The 23,758-nt window shown below is 40.0% G+C and overlaps 1 protein-coding gene across 1 annotated transcript in view; it reads left to right on the top strand.

Moving 5' to 3' along the window:
• LOC113981717 (zinc finger RNA-binding protein-like) overlaps positions 1-12,160 on the top strand; it is a 30,820-nt gene extending 18,660 nt beyond the window's left edge. Inside the window, exons 8-12 of the mRNA XM_027709272.1 lie at positions 5,214-5,311; positions 6,100-6,195; positions 10,880-10,991; positions 11,098-11,195; positions 11,922-12,160. Coding sequence (XP_027565073.1) covers positions 5,214-5,311; positions 6,100-6,195; positions 10,880-10,991; positions 11,098-11,195; positions 11,922-12,101 — 584 coding nt within the window. The 3' untranslated portion in view covers positions 12,102-12,160. The remainder of the gene's footprint in view (positions 1-5,213; positions 5,312-6,099; positions 6,196-10,879; positions 10,992-11,097; positions 11,196-11,921) is intronic.
• Positions 12,161-23,758: the final 11,598 nt, after the last annotated feature.

Raw genomic sequence — 23,758 nt, forward strand, 5'->3', positions numbered from 1 at the left:
AGATCTAAGCATTGGCACCTCATCGATTATGTCTTGGTGCGATGGAGAGATGTCCGCAATGTCTACCATACCCGCGTGATGCCCAGCGCAGAATGTCAAACAGACCATCGGATTGTGCACTGCAAACTCAACTTCAATCTCAAATTCAAAACTAAAAGGGGCAGTATCCCAAGGAGAAGACTCCAAGTTAACAATCTCCAATCAGCCACAGTGAGAGACAAATTCCAGGCAAACCTTCAAACTAGGCTCGAAAACCTTTCCATAGATTCTACAGATTCCTCTCCTGAAACAATTTGGCACCATATTAAAGACAGTATCCTGCAATCCTCTGAAGAATCCTTAGGGTTCTCCCTCAAGAAGAACAAGGACTGGTTTGATGAAAACAATCAAGAGATCCAGGAATTGTTGAGGAAGAAGAGAATCACCCATCAAGCACACCTTGCACTGCCATCCTGTCACATAAGAAAAGCAACCTTTTGTGTTGCACGCAGCAAACTCCAACAGAAACTCCGTGACATCCAGAACAAGTGGTGGATAGATCTAGCTGAAAAAACTCAATTATGTGCAGATACAGGTGATCAAAAAGGATTCTATGAGGCCCTGAAAACAGCATATGGGCCTACATACCAGGTCCAAAGCCCTCTACTCAGCGCTGATGGTCAAATGCTTCTGACAGATAAAACCTCCATTCTGAATCGATGGTCTGAACACTTTCAGCCTCTTTTCAGTACTAGCCGTGTAGTCCAAGACTCAGCAATTCAGTCCATCACACAATAACCAGTAAAGTATGAATTGGATACTGCCCCCCCTTTAGGAGAAACCCTCAAGACCATACAGCAGGTGAAAATTGGCAAGGCAGCTGGGGTTGATGGAATTCCACCTGAAGTCTGGAAACATGGGGGCCATGCACTCCATGCTAAATTTCACGAGTTTGTGGTGCGCTGTTGGGAACTAGGCGAACTACCATCAGACCTTCGTGATGCAGTCATCACTTTATATAAGAAGAAAGGAATTAGATCAGATTGCTCAAATTACCGTGGTATTACTCTGCTCTCCATTGCTGGCAAAATCCTGGCAAGAATACTCTTGAACAGACTAATACCCACTATCACAGAAGGAATTCTACCTGAAAACTAGTGTGGTTTCAGAGCCAACAGGAGCACCACAGACATGGTATTTGTTCTCAGACAACAGCAAGAGAAGTGTAGGGAACAGAACAAAGGTCTCTATGTAACCTTTGTCGACCTCACCAAGGCTTTCGATACTGTGAGCAGAAAAGGTCTATGGCAGATTTTGGAACGTTTAGGTTGTCCCCACAAGTTCCTTAAAATTATCATCTCACTCCATGAGGATCAGCACGGCCAAGTCAGATATGGCAATGCACTTTCTGAGCCCTTTCTAATAAAGAATGGTGTGAAACAAGGCTGCGTTCTGGCACCAACTCTATTCACAATCTTTTTCAGCATGATGCTCCAAAGGGCCACGGCAGACCTCGATGATCAGGACGGTATCTATATTCGATATCATACTGATGGAAGCCTATTCAACCTAAGGCGACTGAAGGCCCACACCAAGACCTTAAACCATCTTGTCCGGGAGCTGCATTATGCTGATGACGCCACCCTTGTTGCCCACACAGAAGCAGCGCTGCAGCGTTTAGCATCCTGCTTTGCAGACACTGCTGAGCTCTTTGGGCTGGAAGTCAGCTTAAAGAAGACAGAAGTTCTCCATCAACCTGCATCTCAGGAAGTCCTCCATCATCCCCACATCACCATTGGCCAATCAGCTCAAATCAGTCCAACAGTTTAATTACCTAGGTAGCCTCATCTCCTCGGATGGTAAGATTGATGGGGAGATAGACAACAGGTTAGCAAAGGCATATCGTGCTTTCAGAAAACTGCACAAAAGAGTATGGCGTAATAAACACTTGAAGAAAGTACCAAGATCAGTGTTTACAGAGCCATAGTGCTTTCTACTCTCTTATATGGTTCCGAATCATGGGTCATCTACCGCCACCACCTGCGTCTCCTAGAATGCTTCCATCAACGCTGTCTCCGTACAATCCTAAACATCCACTGGTCAGATTATGTGACCAATACATCTGTTCTAGAACAAGCAGCAGTCACAAGTATTGAGGCCATGTTGCTGAGAACACAGCTGCGATGGGCAGGGCACGTCTCCAGGATGAAGGACCACCGCCTCCCTAAGATCTTGCTTTATGGTGAACTTGCCACCAGCTGCCACAAGAGAGGAGCCCCAAAGAAAAGATACAAGGACTCCCTGAAACAACATCTCAGCCTCGGCCATGTTGATCATCATAACTGGTCTACTCTGGCCTCAGATTGGGAGGCCTGGAGACACACCATCTATAACGCAGCTGTCTCCTTTGAGAACGCACACAGGATCACTCTCGAGGAGAAAAGACAATGCAGAAAGAACCATGTCTTGCAGAATATACCACCTAAGGAGTCTTTCTGCTGTGCCTTTTGCAACTGGATATGTCTATCTCGTATTGGCCTCATTAGCCACCTGCGTGCTTGTAACAAATGTGGATAGAGCCTTCCTAAATCTTCGTTCGCGAAGCCTAGCCATGATGATGAAAGTACCCTACTATTTATTTTGCATTTGTATTTAAATAGGTGGTTTCTGAGCTGTCTCTCTGCAGCATCCATAGAAGCTTCTCCTTGCTGGCGTGTTTCATGAGACTATATATATAAATTCTGTTCTCGGAGTTACCTAACTTTATATCTTGCTGGAGTAAACTGTATTCCATACAGTCAGCTCCTGTGAAATGAGTGCCATTGATTGAGGGCTTTTTCTTTTGTCTTATCTGGTATATCACCAGTTATGCTACCAATATACTTTGTCACTAGTCACAATTGCCATTTTCATAATTAGTAAAACAAAAAACTTTAAAAACTGATTATTGCATTATATCCCTACAATTTTTAAAGTAACTTGAAGGTACCATTTCATATTGTTCAGTGTTTCCAGTTTCATTGATTTAAACCACTTCCAAAAGGGCCTTGTGGTCTTTTCCATTTTGGTAACAAAGTTATCTCCTTTGTAATTAATCCTTTTCTGAATATTTAAATATACAAGATCTACTATATTTTAGAGTAATAGAATCATAGAATCATTTTAGTTGGAAAAGCCCTCTAAGATCATCGACTCCAACTGTTAACCTAATGCTGCCAAGTCCATCACTAAACCATGTCCCTAAGCACCCCATCTACACGTCTTTTAAATACCTCCAGGAATGGTGACTCCACTGCTTCCCTGGGCAGCCTGTTCCAATGCTTGACAACCCTTTCTGTGAAGAAATTCCTCCTAATGTCCAACCTAAGCCTCCCCTGGCACTGCTTGAGGCCATTTCCTCACATTTGTTACTTGGGAGAAGAGACCAACACTCACCTTGCTACAACCTCCTTTTGGGTAGTTGTAGAGAGCAATAACGTCTCCCCTGAGCCTCCTTTTCTCCAGGCTAAACAACCCCAGCTCCCTCAGCCGCTCCTCATAAGACTTGCACTCTAGACCCTTCACCAGCTTTGTTGCCCTTCTCGGGACACACTCGAGCACCTCAATGTCTTTCTTGTTTTGAGGAGCCCAAAACTGAACACAAGATTTGAGGTGCGGCCTTACCAGTACTGAGGTACGAGGGGTCAATCACTTCCCTAGTCCTCCTGGTCACACTATTTCTATTACAGACCAGGATGTCATTGGCCTTCTTGGCCACCTGGGCACACTGCTGACTCATGTTCAGCTGGCTGTTGGCCAACACTCCAGGTCCTTTTCCACTGGGCACCTTTCCAGCCACTGTGCCCGAAGCCTGTAGCACTGCATAAGGTTGTTATGACCCAAGTGCAGGGTCACTTTGCCTTATTGAACCTCATACCGTTGGCCTCAACCCATTGATCCAGCCTGTCCAGATCCTCTGTAGAGCCTTCCTACCTTCCAGCAGATCAACACTCCCACCCAACTTGGTTTCATTTGGAAACTTACTGGGGCTACACTCGATTCTCTTGTCCAGATCACTGAGCAAGATAATAAACAGAACCAGCCCCTATACTGAGCTCTGGGGAACACCACTTGTGACCAGCTGCCAGCTGGATGTAACTCCATTCTCCACCACTCTCTGGGCCAGGCCGTTCAGCCAATTTTTTATCCAGCCAACAGTATACCTGTCCAAGCCATGAGCAGCCAGTTTCTGCTGGAGAATGCTGTGGGAAACGGTGTCAAAGGGTTTACTAACGTCTAGGTAGACAACATTCACAGCCTTTCCCTCATCCACTAAGTGGGTCACCTGGTCATAGAAGATCAGGTCATTTAAGCAGGACCCGCCTTTCATAAACCCATGCTGACTGGGCCTGATCCCCTGGTTGTCCTGTACGTGCCACATGTTGGCACTCGATCTGCTCCATAAGCTTCTGGCACCAAGGTCAGACTGACGGGCCTGCAGTTCCCCAGGTTCTTCTTCTGGCCCTTCTTTCAGACCTTCTGCTTTGTTTTTTTCTTTTTTGGCTTTCCTTTTCCCCGCTGAATCAAAAGTAAAGCAGTCCCTTTTCAGATCCTTCCTTGCATCCTGAATGATATTGGAGCAAATATATCATGGGCTGAGGAATTTATATGAGTAAGAGAGGTTATTAAAAAGTAATGGAACTCTAATACTGAAGAGCATTTCACATTCCTTTAGTCAGTTTTTATTAATGCAAAATAATTTCCATTTTAAGGTATGATAAAAATAATATTACAAAATATCTAGTGCTTTTAAGTGGGTTTTTTTATTTACTTAATTTTTCTTAAAAAGAGTAGGTCCCAAATAGCACATGACCATTAAAATTTACATGAAACTAAGTGTGAATGTTTCTACTTTGTTAAAGTGGATTTTTAGTGTTCCTTCTTTCTTGTGTTCTCTGTGTCCAACCATCCTTCCTTCAGTATTTAATTTTAGGGGATATGTGTTTTTCTAGTGTTAACTTAAAGAAAGAAGTACTACATATTGCATTTGAAAATAACCTGACAGCTAAAGTTTAATATGATTCTACAATCTTCATATTGGGTTGATGCCCTAATACTAATTGAATAGCTTTTATTGAACAATTACATTTGTTGTTCAAAGGTTTAAACTTTAAATGGCATGTGTGACATTGAAGCTACTTTAAATGGTCAAACACCCATTCCTCACTGCATTTTGCCAATTCAATCCATTTTAGATGTAACCTCGGGTATGGTGAAAGACCCACCGGATGTCTTGGACAGGCAAAAATGCCTTGACACTCTGGCTGCTCTACGCCACGCTAAGTGGTTCCAGGTTCGGAACATCATTTTACTTTCTTCTTGTAGCCTTATGAGACATTAGTTTAGTTGCAATATAAATGTTTAACTGTGTGAAAACACTCAGTGTTGTTCATGCTAATAATACTTAATATTTTTCTGGTCCCTAAATTTAAATTTACAGTCTTGAGTATGGAGGAACTGCTTTATGCAGTTATTGCTCATATGACTTTTTTTCCTGGTCACTGAGAAGGCGATGTTGAAAGCTTGACTCACTTGGGGGTGATCATGTGTTGTATATTTGTTATGTATTCCATAAGGCTGCAGAGTAACTTTGCTTTAAATAATGGAATATGTGTTTAATGTGGTTAGATTTAAGACTTTTTTTCCTATTTCTTTAAGTATAGGGAATGAAAGGCGAGAAGCAACTGTTTGGTTTAGTGACTTTGGATTCTGGCAAAGGCACAATAAAGAAACCAAACAGATTCCCTTGACCTTTCAGTCTCTATACCTATTTCTTAGACCTTTGTTCTTTTTATTTCTAATATAGAAAAATACTGTATTTATTGTTGCAAGTGAACATAAGTCAAAGTGTAGAGGTGATCAAGAATTATTGATATAACCTGTGCACTTTGACTTCTATCACTTTAAATTACTAACCCTGTATAAAATACTGCTGTAAATGGCAGCTCATGGAATAAAGTTGTAGAATGGTTTGTTTCAGTCTTGTATCTGAGCTTCCATTGAACAGTGGTGTTTTAGTCTTTCAACAAGTCCTATTTGCTGTAGGTGCTGGGATTAATTTGATTTTGTATTGCTCTCAAGGCTAGAGCTAATGGTCTGCAGTCCTGTGTGGTTATCATACGTATTCTCCGTGACCTCTGTCAACGGGTTCCAACTTGGTCTGATTTTCCAAGCTGGGTGAGTAATGTTCTTCTGAATGAGTCTTTTTAATGCAAAGGTTTTTTTTAATCCACTGCAAGTTAAGCATGGGAAAATGTTACTACAGTTTTAAAATGTAGGGTTTTTTTAAGGAGTAATGTAGAGTTTTGCTTGGGTGATTTTTTTATGGTTGGTTGGTTGGTTTTTTGTTTTTCCCCAACAAACGATCCAGATTACCTCTAAAAAATTATTTTTCTGTGGTTTTGCCATTTGGAGCTGGAAACTTTTTTCAAAAGGAATTTTCTTGTTGTTTTGAATTCTTTGAGGGTAGCATTCTTATTCTGTATTTTAGCATTTTTTTCCTTTACTCTGTATAAAAAAATTATTTTTTTCTAACAGCTTGGACTTTACTGAAACTGATTGAAAATAATGTCAGCTGTGCCCCGATAGCTCTGTGATAACAGAAAGGCTACTTGAAAGAATAAATCACAGAAATTCCTGCAATCATTAATATATTGTTTCTGCAAGATGAAACACCACAGTACTAGTCTGTGGATGTGTCACCATTAGCATTTTAATCAGTGTCACCTAGACACAGATCTCTAGGTTGTACCCAGTTACCTCTCTCAATTCTTGCAGCTGAGTGTTTTTGGCACGTTACTTTACCCTGACTATCTTAAATGATGATCTTCAGGAGCGCAACTTGTGTTCCAAATATTAATAAATGTGTAATCTGTGGACTAGACAAAGTTAGTCTGAAACAAAATCTCTGAAGCATATATATGTGGAGGTAAATTCAACTCTGACTCTGTTTCATAGACCAAATCCTGTTGCACTGTGCTGCTTCCTAATGTAGACTTTTCAGTTTTGGCAGGAAGAATGCTAAAATTGTCAAGACAGTTACAGTAGTTGGCATTATTTCAATGAGAAATGTTTTACAACTGTACTAAGCTTGCCAACAGGAAAAAATGTGGAGCAGTTATTTCTGCTTTTAAAAATATTTAAAGTAAAAAAAATAATTCCAATTTCTGTGCTACATTTCATGAAAGATATACTGTACAAATATAGTTTAACAGAAGTTCAGAAGTATGTAAGTGCCCTCAATATCGCTTTCTAAGTTGCCAAAGAATAAACCCTGGTATACTTTTAGAAAAGCATCCTAAAAAATATTCCAACACACATCAGGCACATAGATGAAGAACAAGGAATGTTGTTTCTTATTTCTCATAATATCTGTTCTAAGGCACAGCCAGAAGGAAAGAGAGGTATGAAGCAATGTGTCACAGAATCACAGAATGGGTAAGGTTGAAAGGGATCACAGTCCAACCTCCCTACTCAAGCAGGGTCATCCCAGAGCACATTACACAGGATTGTGTCCAGACAGTTCTTGAATATCTCCAGTCAGAGAGACTTCACACTCTCTCTGGGTAATCTGTTCCAGTGCTTGGTCACATGCATAGTAAAGAAGTTCTTTCTCATGTTCAGGTGGAACTTCCTGTGTATCAGTTTCTGCCTATTGCCTCTTGTTCTATTGCTTGGCATCACTGAGAAGAGCCTGGCTCCATCCTCTTGACACCCACCCTTTAGGTACTTATACACATTGAGGAGGTCCCGTCTCAGTCGTCTCTTCTTGCGGCTGAACAGGCCCAGCTCCCTCAACCTTTCCTCGTAAGAGAGATTCTCCAGACCCTTGATCAACTTAATAGCCCTCCGCTGGACCTGCTCCAGGAGCGCCATGTCCCTCTTGTACTGAGGAGCCCCGAACTGGGCACAGCACTTCAGATGTGGCCTCACCAGGGCTGAGTAGAGGGGCAGGATCACCTCCCTCGACCTGCTGGCAATGGTCTTCCTAATGCAGCCCAGGATACCATTGGCCTTCTTGACCACAAGGGCACACTGCTGGCTCATGGACAGTTTGTTTTCCACCAGGATCCCCAGGTCCTTCTCTGCAGAGCTGTTTTCCAGAAGGTCAACCCCCAGCCTATACTGGTTCCCAGGGTTATTCCTCCCCAGGTGCAGGACCCTGCATTTGACTTTGTTGAACTTCAGACAGTTCTCTGCTCATCTCTCCAACCTATTGAGGTCCCTCTGAAGGGCTGAACAGTGCTCTGGGGTATCAACCACTCCTCTCAGTTTTTTATCATCAGCGAACTTGCTGGGGAGGCATGTACCCCTTCATCCAAGTCATTGATGAACAAGTTAAACAACACTGGACCCAGTATAGAACCTTGGGGGACACCACTAGTGACAGGCCTCCAACTAGACTCTGTGCCACTGATCACAACCTTCTGGGATCTGCCACTCAGCCAGTTGTCAATCCATCCCACTGTCCACTCATCCAACCCACACTTCTTGAGTTTGCCTATGAGGATTTCATGAGAGATTTCAGGTCTAGCAGTGTCTCAGTTCTCTCTAAAATGCTTCCTGTCTTGCTCTTGGCACCTGACGCATTGCCAGTGACATGAATGAATGTTGAAGTTTGTGTATTCAGTTGTTCTTTTGGCCTGTTGGCAAAGTCTTACTGAGAAAAAAAAAAAAGACAGATTTTAAATATATATAATTTATGACAGTTACAGATGAAATTTTGTAGATTAAAAAAATATATTTTTCTGGACACAGAACTTTTCCTGATCTGTATGCTAGAAGCCTGTTACAAGCCAAAGAGAGGCCAGAGATTTTCAAAAAGAGCCTAAGTACTTGTAATAATAGAAAATATTAGGAAATCTAAACACAGACATTTGTATCAGCCTCTTTATATACCTAGAAATAAAAACTAAATTAGAAGAATCTTATCAAGTTCCTACAAGTTAGAAGGAACTAATATTCAAGGTTGATTTATTTTTATTTATTTTGCAAACTTGGAATCTAGTCTTTTGTGTATATAAACACCAGGGCATGATAATTCACATTTTCCTATTATTAAGTTGAGGACTTCAGTGTATTGTATGAGGATCCAAAAGAACTAGACTTGAATAAATGCATTAATGTAAGCTGCTTTTTTTCTTTCCTGCTGTCTTTTTCTTCATACTTGAAAACAACTAAATTACCATTGCTAAAACTCAAAAGCTTGATCCTGAGTGATGCAGTGTAAGTACCGAAATACAATGCTCAAGAATTAAAATTTGTCACTTATATTGAGCTAAAATAGAAAGGAATGGGCACCCTAAGTAAAGGATTGTAATCAACACTGCCTATAGTTACTTGCATGCATCAGAATAGGCATTTATTCTTGGAAATTTAGAACGCTTCCATCAACGCTGTCCTTCAACGCTGTCTCTGTACAATCCTAAATATCCACTGGTCAGATTATGTGACTAATACGTCTGTTCTAGAACAAGCAGCAATTACAAGTATTGAGGCCATGTTGCTGAGAACACAGCTGTGTTGGGCAGGACACGTCTCAAGGATGAAGATCATGCTTTATGGTGAACTTGCCACCAGCTGCCGCAAGAGAGGAGCCCCGAAGAGAAGATACAAGGACTCTCTGAAACAACATCTCGGTCTTGGCCATGTTGATCAACATAACTGGTCACTCTGACCTCCAATTGGGAGGTCTGGAGACACACTATCTTTAACGCTGCTGCTTCCTTTGAGAACGCACACAGGATCACTCTTCAGAAGAAAAGACAACGCAGAAAGAATCGTGTCTTGCAGAATATATCACCTAAGGAGTCCTTCTGCTGTGCCTTTTGCAATCGGATGTGTCTATCTCGTATTGGCCTTTTTAGCCACCAGCACGCTTGTAACAAATGTGGGTAGAGCACTTCCCAAATCTTTGTTCGCAAAGCCTAGTCATGATGAATATTCTTGGAAAATAAAAATAAAAGGCAACATTTGAGCAACTGTAAACTTGGGAGAAGAACCAAAAAACCAAACTCCCAAAAACCCCAACAAAAAAATAAGAGAGATACATTGTTTGAAAATAAAACTTGCCAAGGAGGTGTTATTGAAATATCCATTCAATGCTGAAAAAGCTAAGGAAAGATATTCTTTACTTTTGCAAAAATATTTTATAGGGTTTTTTTAGTGTCTAATAAAATAAACAATGGAAATTTTAACAGAAAAAAAATTTAAAATGCAGCTAATCATTTAAGTAATTTTAAATAATATCCAATAATGTGTACCTTTTAGAAAACCTGTTTATCATCAAGGGGTTTTTTACACTTGTTTAACATCAAGGAAAAGTTTGCTGTGAACTTCAGTTTTGCGAAACTGAAGAACTAGTAACCACTTAAATGTTAAAAGATCATTATAATTTTGATACTTTAAGTTTCTGTATTCTCATAGAAAAAAATAATTTCTCTGTAGCATCCTGTTAATTTCATTAGATGAATCAAATTCATCATTTTCGTACTGTGTGCTGTTTATTCATGTGACTGACAGATTCTGGTAACCCACTATGTTTCATGCTCTCAAAAAATGACTGGACGAGTTGTCCAAGTAGGCTACTACTGTATAAATTTCTAAGAAAACTTTTGGACAACTTGTCATGAGAAGCAGCATATCAGTATCAGTACTCAATGTTAATCTTACAGAGCTTTCTTTTTATTCATTGTTAACAAACATCTGATTTTTTCCATTTTAACTGAAAGTGTTCTGTGATGTGTAATGTCCTTCAAAATTTCAGTATCAAAAGTTCTTTATTGAACAACAGTAGTAGTTTTTTATTTTTTATTTTTAATCAGTCTTCTAAATTGGCTGAATTTTCTTATTGTTGTTCTAGGCTATGGAGTTGCTTGTGGAAAAAGCAATTAGCAGTGCTACTGGACCACAGAGTCCTGGGGATGCATTAAGAAGAGTTTTTGAATGTATATCTTCAGGAATCATCCTTAAAGGCAAGTTGCATTTGATCAGTGTCTGTATACTTATGTTTAAGTAATGTAAAACCTGTAATCTTGATTGAAATAAGGTAGAGATGTGCTACTAATTAGCCCGTTTTAGGTGGTCCTGGCCTTCTGGACCCTTGTGAGAAAGATCCTTTTGATACACTTGCTGTAATGACAGATCAACAACGTGAGGATATTACTTCAAGTGCACAGGTAAGGAAGTAACTAAATTTGATGGCTAGTTTTTTTGGTGGGTGGTTGGTTGATTTTGGGGTGTTTTTTTTGTTTTTTTAATGGAGCTATATGGTGAACTTGAATTTTCCTTTCTTAGAATATAGTCAGGTCATTCAAATGATCAGTCTTAAGCTAGGCAATGAAAATGTCACAACACAGAATGTATAATAGCGTTCATTTTTTTACTAAAATTAACATATTTTCCTGAAAAGTTTGAAGCACTCCCATCTTTCTATATATATGTAAAGATTCTTACTCTACAATAGTATGTTATTAGATTTAAAATTGCATTGGCATTTAATATTTTATAAATAAATCTGTGTAAGCTTAATTTTTAATATTTATTGTATCCACTTACAGTATTGGCCATTCATGCTTGTAACTTAAGAGTTTACTGCCCCTACCTCTTCATTTGATCCTTTAGCTAAAGATTACTAATGCATAATCGGAGACGACAAGCCTTGACTGCTTCAGTGCAAGTCTAGCAGCTACTATTTTTAAGCTAATATGTTGTATTTTGTATAAAAGCAGCAAATGTGACATACACATTTTATTGTGTTGACTTTGTTGGGGGAAGGAAGAAAGGATAATAAGAGCTAAGGATAATATCATATACCACTAATGTTCTTCATTAATTGTTTGATAAAGTATTTGAAATTGACATTTGTTTCTAACAGAAATATCTTCTTTATACCCTTTTTCTAGTTTGCACTGAGACTCCTTGCATTCCGTCAAATACACAAAGTTTTAGGAATGGATCCATTACCACAGATGAATCAACGCTTCAACATCCATAATAATCGTAAAAGGAGAAGGGACAGTGATGGGGTTGATGGATTTGAAGCAGAGGGAAAAAAAGACAAAAAAGATTATGATAACTTTTAAAAATGTCATTAGTGCTAAGATTGAAGGTGATAAAAAGTCCATTTGTTGCCTTGCTTTTAAATGGACATAATAATGTCTGTTTTAAACATCCAAAACCAACTCAATAATTAGATTTGGAAGAGAAAAATGTACCTCTTCTGTGAGAGTCTGAATATTTTAATGATGTACTGTATCAGAAGATTACGGATGGAAAGACTGCAAATGGAAACTGTCATCGGAAAAAATAGTGTTTTTCCCTCATTGCATTTTCTTTAAATGTATTGCTGACTTTAGTCTCCATCTCTCTCTCTTGTGTATTGTCTTATCTTGACTGTATTTAATGCAGCATTTGTGCTTCTGTTGCTATGTGTATTTTGATTTTTGTTTATTTAGAAGGTTTTTTTGATTGCCTTTGACACTAGTTGTATAAGTTACATTGTGTTAATATAAACTGTTCCCCTCCCAATTAATATTTTACAGAACTTCATTTTGTAAAGTGAGATGGCAGGATGATGTTTTTGCTTTTGTTTTCCTAAATGTGAAGGGATTACAACACATAATTATCCTGCCATTTGAGTGCTCAGAATTAAATGGTTTTGCCAGTCTTGTGGCGTTTGTCTCTTTAGTGTGATATAATGGTATAATTAAGACAAATTTTTGTTAATCTAATCAAATTTGCTGTTAGTTGTGTATTAGCAGTATAAAAGCTAATATATGCAGTACGGTCTTGCAACAGTTTTAAATCAACTGCATAATGATCATAATTTTGCATGATGGTTTTGGGGTTTTTAATATAAGGGCATTTAAAACTATCGTTTTAGGTTTAATGCATAGGTTTTGTATGATTGACTTTGTGACATAGCAAGGTCAAAATATAACTTTCTGAATTTCTTTTTTCAACATACAAACAGAAGCAGGCTTTTCCCATTTACACAAAGTTAGTTATTCTTTTCATTCCACTTTGTTGATATTATATTAATGCCTCTCAGCCCTTAAAATAAATGCTTGCCATATCAGTGCCTGTAAGGCTATTCCTTATAGCTGTTTCTGTATAAACTTTCTGTGTTTTTTTCAATAATTCAGATTTTAAAAAGTGATGTATTACTGAAAAAGCGAATGTTATCAAAGGAAAGAAACAACCCAGAAAATAGTTTGATGTGGCCATAGTATATGCTTACGTCTCTTTCAAAAAGCTAAATATAGCAGTGGTATAGTAAAGTTACATCATACTGTTGATGTATGCTCTGGTACACAGGTGTGATTTGTTGTCACTGCACTACAGTTGAATATGCAAATAAAAACTAAAATGTATTAAATTACTAAGATTCATTATACTCTTGAAACCGAAGTTTCACTCATTCTGTTCAATGTGTATTATGCTTTGTTGCAAACCCATAAAACTCACAGATTAACATAGACTAACATTCTGGTAACTATTGATGGCTGTAGGAGTGTATCACGTTATAAAGATCATTTGTTATTTCTGGCACAATTAAAAACCTTTTGTTCTATTTTGAGGTCAAATTTATCTTTGACCTTTTTAATTAATAGCTCTTGGAGTAGGGGGATATTTTTTTTTAAATGCTTACCGCTAACAGCATAGGCCTGTGAAATAGAAATACGGTATTTTAGAAAAATAGAGGGAATCTTAAGGAAAGATTTTCGTACAGTGTTCTTCAAGCATCAGAAGAGTGCAATTTTAAAAGGAGTGGTTAGCAAATAAAAGGAAGGCTTTCTCACTGTAGGAAAGATTTCTTACCAATTTCAGCCTCAAAAATACGTTAATTAACATGTGCTTTAATATTACTAGTTTCTGTTGTCCAGCCTTGATGTGTGGCTCCAAGAATGTACTTGTTCTTAGTTGGTGGTTTCTGGTTGTTTGGGATTTTTTGTTTGTTTGGTTGGTTTTTTTAAGAGGGATATCTTGCTGCCATGGTGTCTAATTAGTCATTACTGCTTATTTTGAAAGCTACGGGTGCTGTTCATGTGGTTAGTTCAACTCCATACCAAAGTTTCTTTCTTCATAAAGCAAACATGTTTTTTCAGGCATGTGATTGACCCTAAAATTTAGGATTAAAAAGGTCAAAGATGTATTTTGGGTTTCCTGTATTTTTGTTCTACTGGCTTTTAACCAGTTTTTGGATCTTTTGAACTATTGTATACTTAAAGTATACATTAAATATGAAGCTGTGACTATGATTTTTGCGCTGTGTGGTGAAGAGTGAATTTGCATCTTATTTCTGTTTTACCTGCCCATTTTAATGGGCTATTTTAACTATGTAACTTCTGACTCTTGTTAAGCTAAGAAGAATGGAAAAACAAGATTTTAAAAAGTACAGAGCTAGCTTTGTTTTTAAATATTACATTGTGTGCTTAGGAAGACAAAGCTAAGACTAAGTAATCAATTTACAAACAGGTAATCATTTTAATACCCTATGTTTTGAGAATGCTAGTGGTTTACTTATAAACAGTGTTTGCCTTTTTTATTCAGCAGTGCTGTGTGTTAAATCTCAAAGTGCCGGACACTAGTCATAATACACAGAAGAGAAATGTACACAGCAAGAATTTTCCCCTCAGTGCTCACTTTAGAGGAACAATTTAGTAAAATGAGAGCTGTTCTGTTTTGAAGTGTTTTCAGGCTTTGACTTGTCTGCCTAGTTTTTAAGTATGTCCTGTCTGTGAGCAATGTGGTTTCACGTGGGTTCCTGTAGAGGCATTGATAGAAATACAAGTCTGTTGGATACAACCCATCAACTTCTTTCCCTATTATAGAATTCTATATGAATTGTTAATCTTATAGAGCTATTGAATGTGATGGATTCATTTGCTGCTTCTATTTTTAGACCTATTTCACTACTCAGAAGTGATTTAATAGTACTTAAAATTATTGTACCTAGCAACTTTCTGAGAGTTGGAATCAACTTTAAATATTCCTACAACAATTTTTATGTGTATTTAACGTTCTTGTTACTTGTTGAATATCTACCGATGATGAGTCAGGGAAAAATTCATGCAATGACAAATTAATTTCTTTATTAAACAATTAAGACTTGTTTGCACTACCCAAATAGATTTTATCAGCATAGCACTAGTAATAGAGAGGAAAAAAAGAAATTGGGAGGCATAATTTGCAATCTGTTGTTTTTTCCTACTTACATCATAGGTTTACAAAGTACAGTGATAGATTCAGCCAGAATATCTGTTTTCCTTCTGTGTTTTTTTTATCTCTGAAAGCTGTAAGCCAAAGAGCTTTCCTAGCCAAAAAAGGCTAGCAAATTAGATTTCTTCTGAGATACTTTTATAAATCTCAAGAGTTCTCTTTTCCTGCACTGTGATATTTCTCAGCCTTTTTAAAATGAAACAGACACCTAGTCTGTTGAGGAGGAAAAAAATTTAAGGAGTGTCATCAACAGTGTTATCACAATGGTTTTGATTTACATCCAAATAAAAATCAGGGTTTTGTTAATATCTGTTAATTTGTATTCTCCCATTTTGTTCCATTTTCTCGTTTGGATTTATGAAAATGTGCAAATTAATGAATTGTTAAGGTTGAAAAAGGCCTCTTAGATCATCAAGTCCGTGTGTATATATATTCCTAGTACTGGGAAAATTTAAAGTTATTGAACTGCTTTCTGATGTTTTAGAGTTTGTATTTGTAGTGGGTTGACCTTGGCTGGATGCCAGGTGCGCACTAAACTGCTCTATCACTCCTCTTCCCAGCCGGACAGGGGTGAGAGAATAAGATGGAAAGACTCTGTAAGGTGATAGAAAGGCTACACAAAAGGAGAAAAAAAACTCCTGATGGTTTCCTGGAAGACCCCAGCACATGGGGAGACATTCCCAGAAACTGATAAGAGGATTAAACAAAGAAAGGAGTGATATGGAGATAACATGGCCTTTTTTCAAAAACATCCTGCCAGATAGAAACTCAGGAAAACCTATCACCCCAAAATTAGTTTATTGACTATAGCCACTCAAACTGCCTAAGAAAAAGGTATAAAAAGAGATTGAACATAAGCAAAAATGGACAAGAAGTTCCATCAACTCTGTGGAGGTAGCTGATGGGCTGCCTTTTCTCCTTCCACTTCTGGGGATGCCTGGAAGGTCAGACGTATCTTATGCATGCTAATTACTTGTTTCTAAAAAACTGGAGCTTACTTTTTCCTCATAGTATTCTTAGTAAGTTGCTGTACTTTATATTTTTTGCTTATATTTCTTCATAGTGTTTTTAGTGCTTTGCTTTAGAGTATGTGCTTAGATCTTGCTTTATTATTACTACATAGTTTAAGTGTAATTTTTGCAGTTAGACTCTATTCCAGACACAACGAATCCCATAAATTGTCACAAATTTGTATTAATAAATATGTTATTTTGTGAACTGTTAGAGTGAGTCCGTTTTTAGGTCAGTTTTGTTGACGTTGAAATAACTCACAGGAGAAACTTGCTGAGAGGTTTCCCTATCGCTATTAAGTGCAGTCTCTATATAAAGGTATCAAATGTCCTGTCCGTCTCAGTGAATCTGTTAAGCGAAGGGTCTCCTCTTAGTGAGACGCTAACAGACTGTTTTGGACATTAAAAGGCTTTGATCTCCTGGGGGACACACTGATCGACAAAAAATAAATTAATACAGGTTGGACAGAAAATTCTTCTTTTCTGCCCCTTTTAATGTGACAGACTCGTAGGTTGAGATAAGGCAGTTTATTAAAACAAATGAGAAAGTTTGCACGTGCACAAGTGAAGAGGAAAATAACAAGGTCTGTTCTCTACTTCCCATTAGCAAGCGGTGTTCGGCTACTTCCTGGGAAGCAGGGTCTCAGCATGCGTAGTGGTTTCTCAGCAGGCAAACGTAAACAACAAATGTCCCCCCCTTCCTCCTCCTTTCCTTAGCTTTTATATCTGAGCTGACATCATGTGGTATGGAATATCCCTTTGGTCAGTTTGGGTCAGCTGGCCTGCTTGGGTCCCCTCCCAAGATCTTGCCCCCAATTAGGGAAGGAATGTTACAGTGCTGATGCTGTGCTCAGCAGTAGCCAAAACACCGATGTGTTATCAACACCTTTCTAGCTACCAATGCAAAGCACAGCACTGTGAGGGCTACTGTGGGGAAATGAACTCCATCTCAGAAAGACCCAATACAGCACTTTAGGAAATGCTGTCCTAATAATATGTGGCACGTGTAAAGTTCCTGACAGGGTAAAGTTCACTGGTTTTTATGGATATATGGTTGGCAGTTACTGATGGGGATTTTTATCCTGCGCAGTGCACACTTTCCCACAATGTAGCCTTACCATATCTGCATTAGCAAAGGTCCTCATTAAGGGTTGTAGTCTCTAATACATGTGTCATGGGTTTACTTGTGTTAAAAAAAACCAAACAGGAATTTTTCTTTCCCCTGGTGCATGTGGGGGAGGGATGTTGAATGGAGAGGACAGTTTTTCTGCCCTGGGTGATTACCTACACAAAGGAGCTGGCTGGCAGAACTACATTCCAGCCTGATAGCCCTCTCTGGGGCTGGGTAGGGGGTGGGGAGTTTTTCTCCCCTCTTCTCCTTGGAAAGCAGCACTTGACTTTCTTCCTTAACAGAGACAAGGGGGGGGGGGGGTTGGAAAAGCTTTGAGGCCGTTTTGCTCTCGACCTGGTCATCTGGCTGCTCTCTGGCCTCGGTTTGCCTGCGCGCTGCCCTGTCTCCAGCCCGAATCTGCTCAAATTTCATCGTAGAGTTTGTGCTCACTGACAAACAAGGGGGGAGTCCTGTCTACAGCCAGCCGCAGACAGCGTGAGTTTAGTGGGAAAGAAACCGCCTTTCTTTCCCCCTTTTTCCCCTTCCCCTCCTCGGTGCGGGGGAGAAAAAATCTCCATATTTCGGCTTCTCCTGCGATCCGGGGCCCCCACGCAGTGACCCTCAGAGCCCAACAGCGCCCCCTGCCGACCAACACTGAGCACTGCAGGCTCTGCTCCTCCAGTGATCCAACAGCGCTCATGCCAGCTGTGATTAATCATGCTAGAGGACAGAGAAATATCAAACTCTTTCCTTTTTGAAGGGGACTTCTGGGTACAGGATTGTTGTTTAGTTGTTTTTGTGTTCTGTTGCTGGTTTTGCCAATATACATATATCCTTTAATAAAGGGTTGTTATTTCTTCCTTTTTCCATACTTCCTCAATTGGAGCCTCTTAATTTCGGATTTATGATTGCTGAGAGAGAGGAGTTTGGTCTACCTCATAACTCATCCTACTTAGCAAAACACTCCAGTCTCCTTAAACTGAGACAAAATGTGTTTTCCTAAAGTGTTTTGCAAAGCCAGGGGCATTAGTATTTATTCTGAAGGTAGTGATTTGTTCATTGCAGGATAGTTTAAATTCTATCAGCCTTTAGATGCTCAGCCTAGCTTAAATACTTTTACATATATTCTACATTAATCCTATTTGAGGTTGATATCCTAAATCAAAAAAAACCCATAGAATGGTATCAAGACACCTCTATGAATTTTTGAACTTTCCTATATTTAAAAATCCAATATTTCAGAATGGAATAGTTGACCAAGAGAAAATAAAACACACTTTCTACAGTAAAAGGTTACTTTATCATTAAAAGAGAGACAAATGCCTTATTTCTACATGAAAATTGTAAACCTTGTGTAATTTTTTTTCTTTTTCTGCATGCTGCATCATGTTTGTGTTAATTGTATGCATATGATTAGGAAGAGTTCTGTCCAGAATATGTAAGACACCCTTTTCACAGACTTAACTTCTGGCATATGTTTAGGTTTATCATTAATTTGCTGGTTATACAACTCCCCCCTGAGGAGGGGGAGTGATAGAGCAGCAAAAAGGACTGTGGTGGGTTGACTGTGGCTGGCCACCAGGTGCTCACCAAAGCCATTCTATCACTTCCCTCCTCAGGTGGACAAGGGAGAGAAAATAAGATGGAACTTGTGGGTCAAGATAAAGCCAGTTCAATAAAGCAAAAGCAAAGCCATGTGTGGAAGCAAAGGAAAAACAAAATAATTATTCTCTACTTCCCATCAGCAAATGGTGTCCAGCCACTTCATCAGAAGCAGTATGTGTAGTGGTTGCTTTGGAAGGCAAATATGGTAATAATGAATGCTCCCCCCACCCCTCCCCCATACACACACACTTTCTCTTAGCTTTTATTGCTTAGCAGATGTCATATGGTACGGAATATCCCTTTGATCAGTTTGGGCCAGCTGTTCTGGTTATGTCCCCTCCCAAGACCTTGCCCATCCCCAGCCTACTGGCCTTTGGGGGTGCTGGGGAATGTTGGAGAGACAATGCTGGTGCTGTGCCAGCGCTGCTTAGCAGTAGCCAAAACGCTGGTGTGTTATCAATACCTTTCTAGCTACAAATACACAGCACAGCACTATGAGGGCTCCTATGGGGGAAATTAACTCCAATCTACAAAAAGGGTGTGAGGGAAGACCCAGGGGACTGCAGACCTGGTAGTCTAAGATGAGTTCCTGGAAAAATTATGGTGAAGATTATACTGAGTACTATCAAAAGACGTGTAAAGAACAATGCAATTATCAGGCACAGTCAACATGAGTTCACAAAAGGAAAGTCCTCTTTAGCTAAGTTTGTATTCTTCTAGGATAAGGTCACCCACCTAGTTGATGAAGGGAAGGCGGTAGATGTAGTTTTTCTGAATTTTAGTAAGGCTTTTGATACTGTCCCTCATAGTTCTCCAACTGTGGGATGAATAGATACACAGTGCAGAACCAGCTGAAGGGCGGAGCTCAAAGGATTGTAGTGAATGGGGCTACATCTGGCTGGTGACTGGTCGCCAGTGGCGTTCCTCGGGGCTCGGTTCTAGGGCCGGTCTTGTTCAATATATTTACCAATGATCTGGATGCAGGAGTTGAATGCACCCTTAGTACGTTTGCTGAGAATATCAAATTGGGAGGTGCTGTTGACTCTCTTGAGGGAGACAAGAGGCCTTGCAGAGGGATCTAGATAGATTAGAGCATTGGGCTATAATTAATGGGGTGAAATTTAACAAGTCAAAATGCCAAATTCTGCACCTAGGACAGAGTAACACTGGACACAAGTATAAATTGGGAGAGGAGAAGCTGAAGAGCAGCCCTGCAGAAAGGGATCTATGGGTGCTGTTCTATAGTGCATTGCTGTTTACAGCAGCACTCCTGAGCAGTAAGTGCTTCTCACGCAAATCTCTTTACATCTTCTAAAGCACCATTCTTCTTTATTAGGTCTCTCACTTGGTCCCACAAAGCTATAACCTTATGGTTGAGAGCCCTGAGACCAGTGAGTAACAGCCATTCCAATCTCCCCCCTACCTTGTGAGCAGACTTATATGCCGCTTTCCATGGTAATTCATGCATAGCCGATTTGATCATCTGCAGAATAACTACTGACACATCTTCTATTTTGAGTGTCAGAGACCGGATTCGTATCTTACCAGATTGTTTGACTGATGGGTCAAATAAACCATGTTGTCTGTGTGTGGGGGGAGGAAGGGCTAGGTTTAGGCCTGGAACCAATGTGTCTGCCCACACTGCACCCCTTGGAGCCTCTAATTGGCTGTGGCACTCCTCACTCTGGCTAGGGGGAAAATGAGTGGCAGTGAACCAAAGGTCCCGCCTAGAGGGAGTGACCACAATAGCCAGAGTCTATAAATAGACACGCACAAGGCCTATTTCCCCTCGGCCTCTGCCCTCCTGACCTGTCAACATGTGACCTCCAGAGTGGTAAATATGTCTATCTCCTCTCTTTCTCTCTTTATTCTTTCTTCTCTTAATCTCTCTTCCTTTACTCCTGTGGGCAACTTGTCTGTATTTCACTTAAGTTATGGGTATTTCACTTAAGTTTGTGTTTGCTGTGATGCCTAAAAGATCACAGAGAAAAAAACTCCAGGACAATTTAGTATATAGATAAGAAGAGCAGGTCTTTAATTACAGCCCTCAGGCCCACGGGAAGACACACAACGTGCACGCCCATGTGTCCAGAGGTTCCACAATTTATGGTATTGTCCATCCAATCCCAGAATTATCCACCCCCAGATCCTCCCCAGTTCTGCCCCCAGCATGCCTCTTCGGGAATTGAGTCAGGGGTCGAGGATCCCTGGTCCTTCCTCATCTTCATCTTCTTCATGGCACGTACAATTCTTGGAGCTCCTCCAAGATTCTGAGTTTGAAGGTTACTTTGTCTTCGGTGGTATCTTGTTGTTCGGGCCTAGGGTGCAATTTTCTTAAACAGAGGTGTTTTCTACAATTCTACCTTGAAAAGAAGTCTAAACAAGCTAAAAAAATTTAGAAAATTTGATATGAAATGGGGTAATAGGGTTGAGTATGTGTAAACTACTGTGTTAAGATGTGACAAATTATACAGCTACATTAAAATCTACATTTACCACACAACTACTTCTAAAATATACAAAAAGCTAAAAATCTAAAAAGTTCAAAGGCATCAGCTGCGTGTAACAAAGGTTCCCTTACTACAGCAATGCTTGCTAGTTTCAGTAACCCATTGTAATGCTTTTGTGAAGTTGCATGTTATTTCTGTTAAACCCCTTTTGCCAAAACACCTATTTTCTCACCAAATTAAAAGAAATCTCTTAGAGAAAAATGTGTCGTTTTTCTCCGGACGTGAACTCAAGGTATCAAAGAATCAAAGACTTTGCAAGGGTTCCTGTGGGCTAAATTTCTTGAACACTAAAATTAAAATGTACACCCAGTAAGAGCTTGGAGGCCTCCAGCAGAGCCATTGTCGCTAGGAAAGCAGCCACAGGGGGCCAGCACTCAGTGCTGGGCCATTCCAAAATGCAGAGAGTCACTGCCATGGCCTCCCCAGTCCCTGACTTTCTCCATAGCCATGGCATGGTCACTCTTGGTTGTAGCCGACTACACCAGATGTAGGAATTGATAGCTGCAGGTTAACCAAGATGGCCACAACTCACAGCTGAAGTGTGCAGAATAGATTTATTCAATCATTGCAAGGACACACACATACACTGCTAAGTCAAAATGTAGCGGGGCAAAAAGTGCTGAAAAGGCCTGAACCTTGCCTTACTTACATACCAAAGCCTAACGCAGGCGCAAATGGGGCACCAGGCTGTTTTTACAGTTCTAAACTTTCTCTCTTATCTCCCTTCCCCCCAAGCCTGTGGGAAAGAATGCATTTAAGTCTTTAACAACATTCTGTTATCTTCCTGGAGAGAATTCCATTTCTTTCAATGGATAGAAAACAACCCAAAGAAAACGCAGTGTGAAAATTCCCACACTGAAACAGTATTCTTAGCATCCCAAGCTGCAAACTTATCTTGAGCAAAAACAATTAAAGAAAAACACCTTCTCATCATATCTTCCGCTTTCATCCCTTCCTTCTCACACTGGATGATTAACACTTACTGGAAAAAACGGCCAGTGGGGTGTCCTGGTACTGGCCAGGACAGGGTTAATTTTTTGCAGTAGCCAGGAGGGGGTATGGCTAGAGCCTGGAGGTTATTCTATACCACCTCACATAATTGCCAGGGGTGGGGGAAAGGGACTCTTTTCTGGGGAGAAGGGGTTCCTTCCGGTTGAGAAAATGTGGCGGGGGGAGCTGTCCAGTAATGTTTATTGTCGCAAGCACTGCGGTGAGCATTTTTGCATGGGAATCACTCTGTCTTTTATATCTCTTGTTATTAATATTGTTGTTGTTACTGTTTGTTTTCTTATCTCATTGCTGTTTCAGGGCAGTGGACGGGACCGTTAGATCTCGTGACTTGGGGAAGAGGCTACGCCTGTGTGGCTGCAGGAAAAGAGCTGAAATGGATTCCTTCCAGGTGTGTTAGACCCTACCTAGGTACACAACCACAGCAGCAAGAACCAGAGTAACGCAGAAGTTATAAAAAAGTTATGTTTACGTTTCAGGTTTACATTTAGGCACGACCAGTGTGGCAAAAAGCAGTCTATAAAAATCCACGAATGTGTGTATGATGAATGGATGATGTCCGTCAATGAATGAGAGTGTGAATGAATAAGAGAGTTGTTTGACTGGACAAGTGTCTTAAACACCAAACACCTCACAAAAATAACACTACCTCTGCCACATGGTCACTTTAAGAGAATTTAGTTTTGCTAAGCTTAGCCTGTTTCTTAAATAAAGTTGAACTCCCCAGTTATTTAAACCCTCAGATTAATAAAGATTATAAGTATGCACGGTTGGGCTAAGGCCCCTAGGTTAATAAAGTTATTTCTCCAAGTTGCACTACCCTTTAGGAATATAAGAAAGTTTTAAAAGATTCACAATAGAAGTGTAAGAGGCCAAAGCAAGCGATGTGCTGGGTCATTGCAAGCTTTGGTAGTTTACAATGTACTGTTCTGATTGTTTGCACTGTTGTTGTTGCACTGTTTTCGTGACCTCCTTAAATAATTGAGAAGGGGGTGATGTAGGAGGCGTGTCCCAGGGGCAGGGAAGCCAAGGGACATGCGCAGGGACAGACGACCCCATTGGTCACAAGGTCACATGGTCTTAGGGGATAAAAGGGAGCGCGAGATTTGAATAAAACCTCTTTGATTTCCACCTCAGCGAAGAGCGGACTGCATTTCTTTATTATATAAAGACCCCCACGCTACAGGGTCCCTGTGGTTGCAAAGGCTAGCTGGGAATGTTGCCGAATGAGAGCTTGCCATTCGTCTAAGAAAAGTGTGGCCTGCATGTTAGTG

This window comes from Neopelma chrysocephalum, unplaced genomic scaffold (assembly GCF_003984885.1).
Source record: "Neopelma chrysocephalum unplaced genomic scaffold, ASM398488v2 Primary Assembly neopelma1_96721, whole genome shotgun sequence".
NCBI lineage: Eukaryota > Metazoa > Chordata > Aves > Passeriformes > Pipridae > Neopelma > Neopelma chrysocephalum.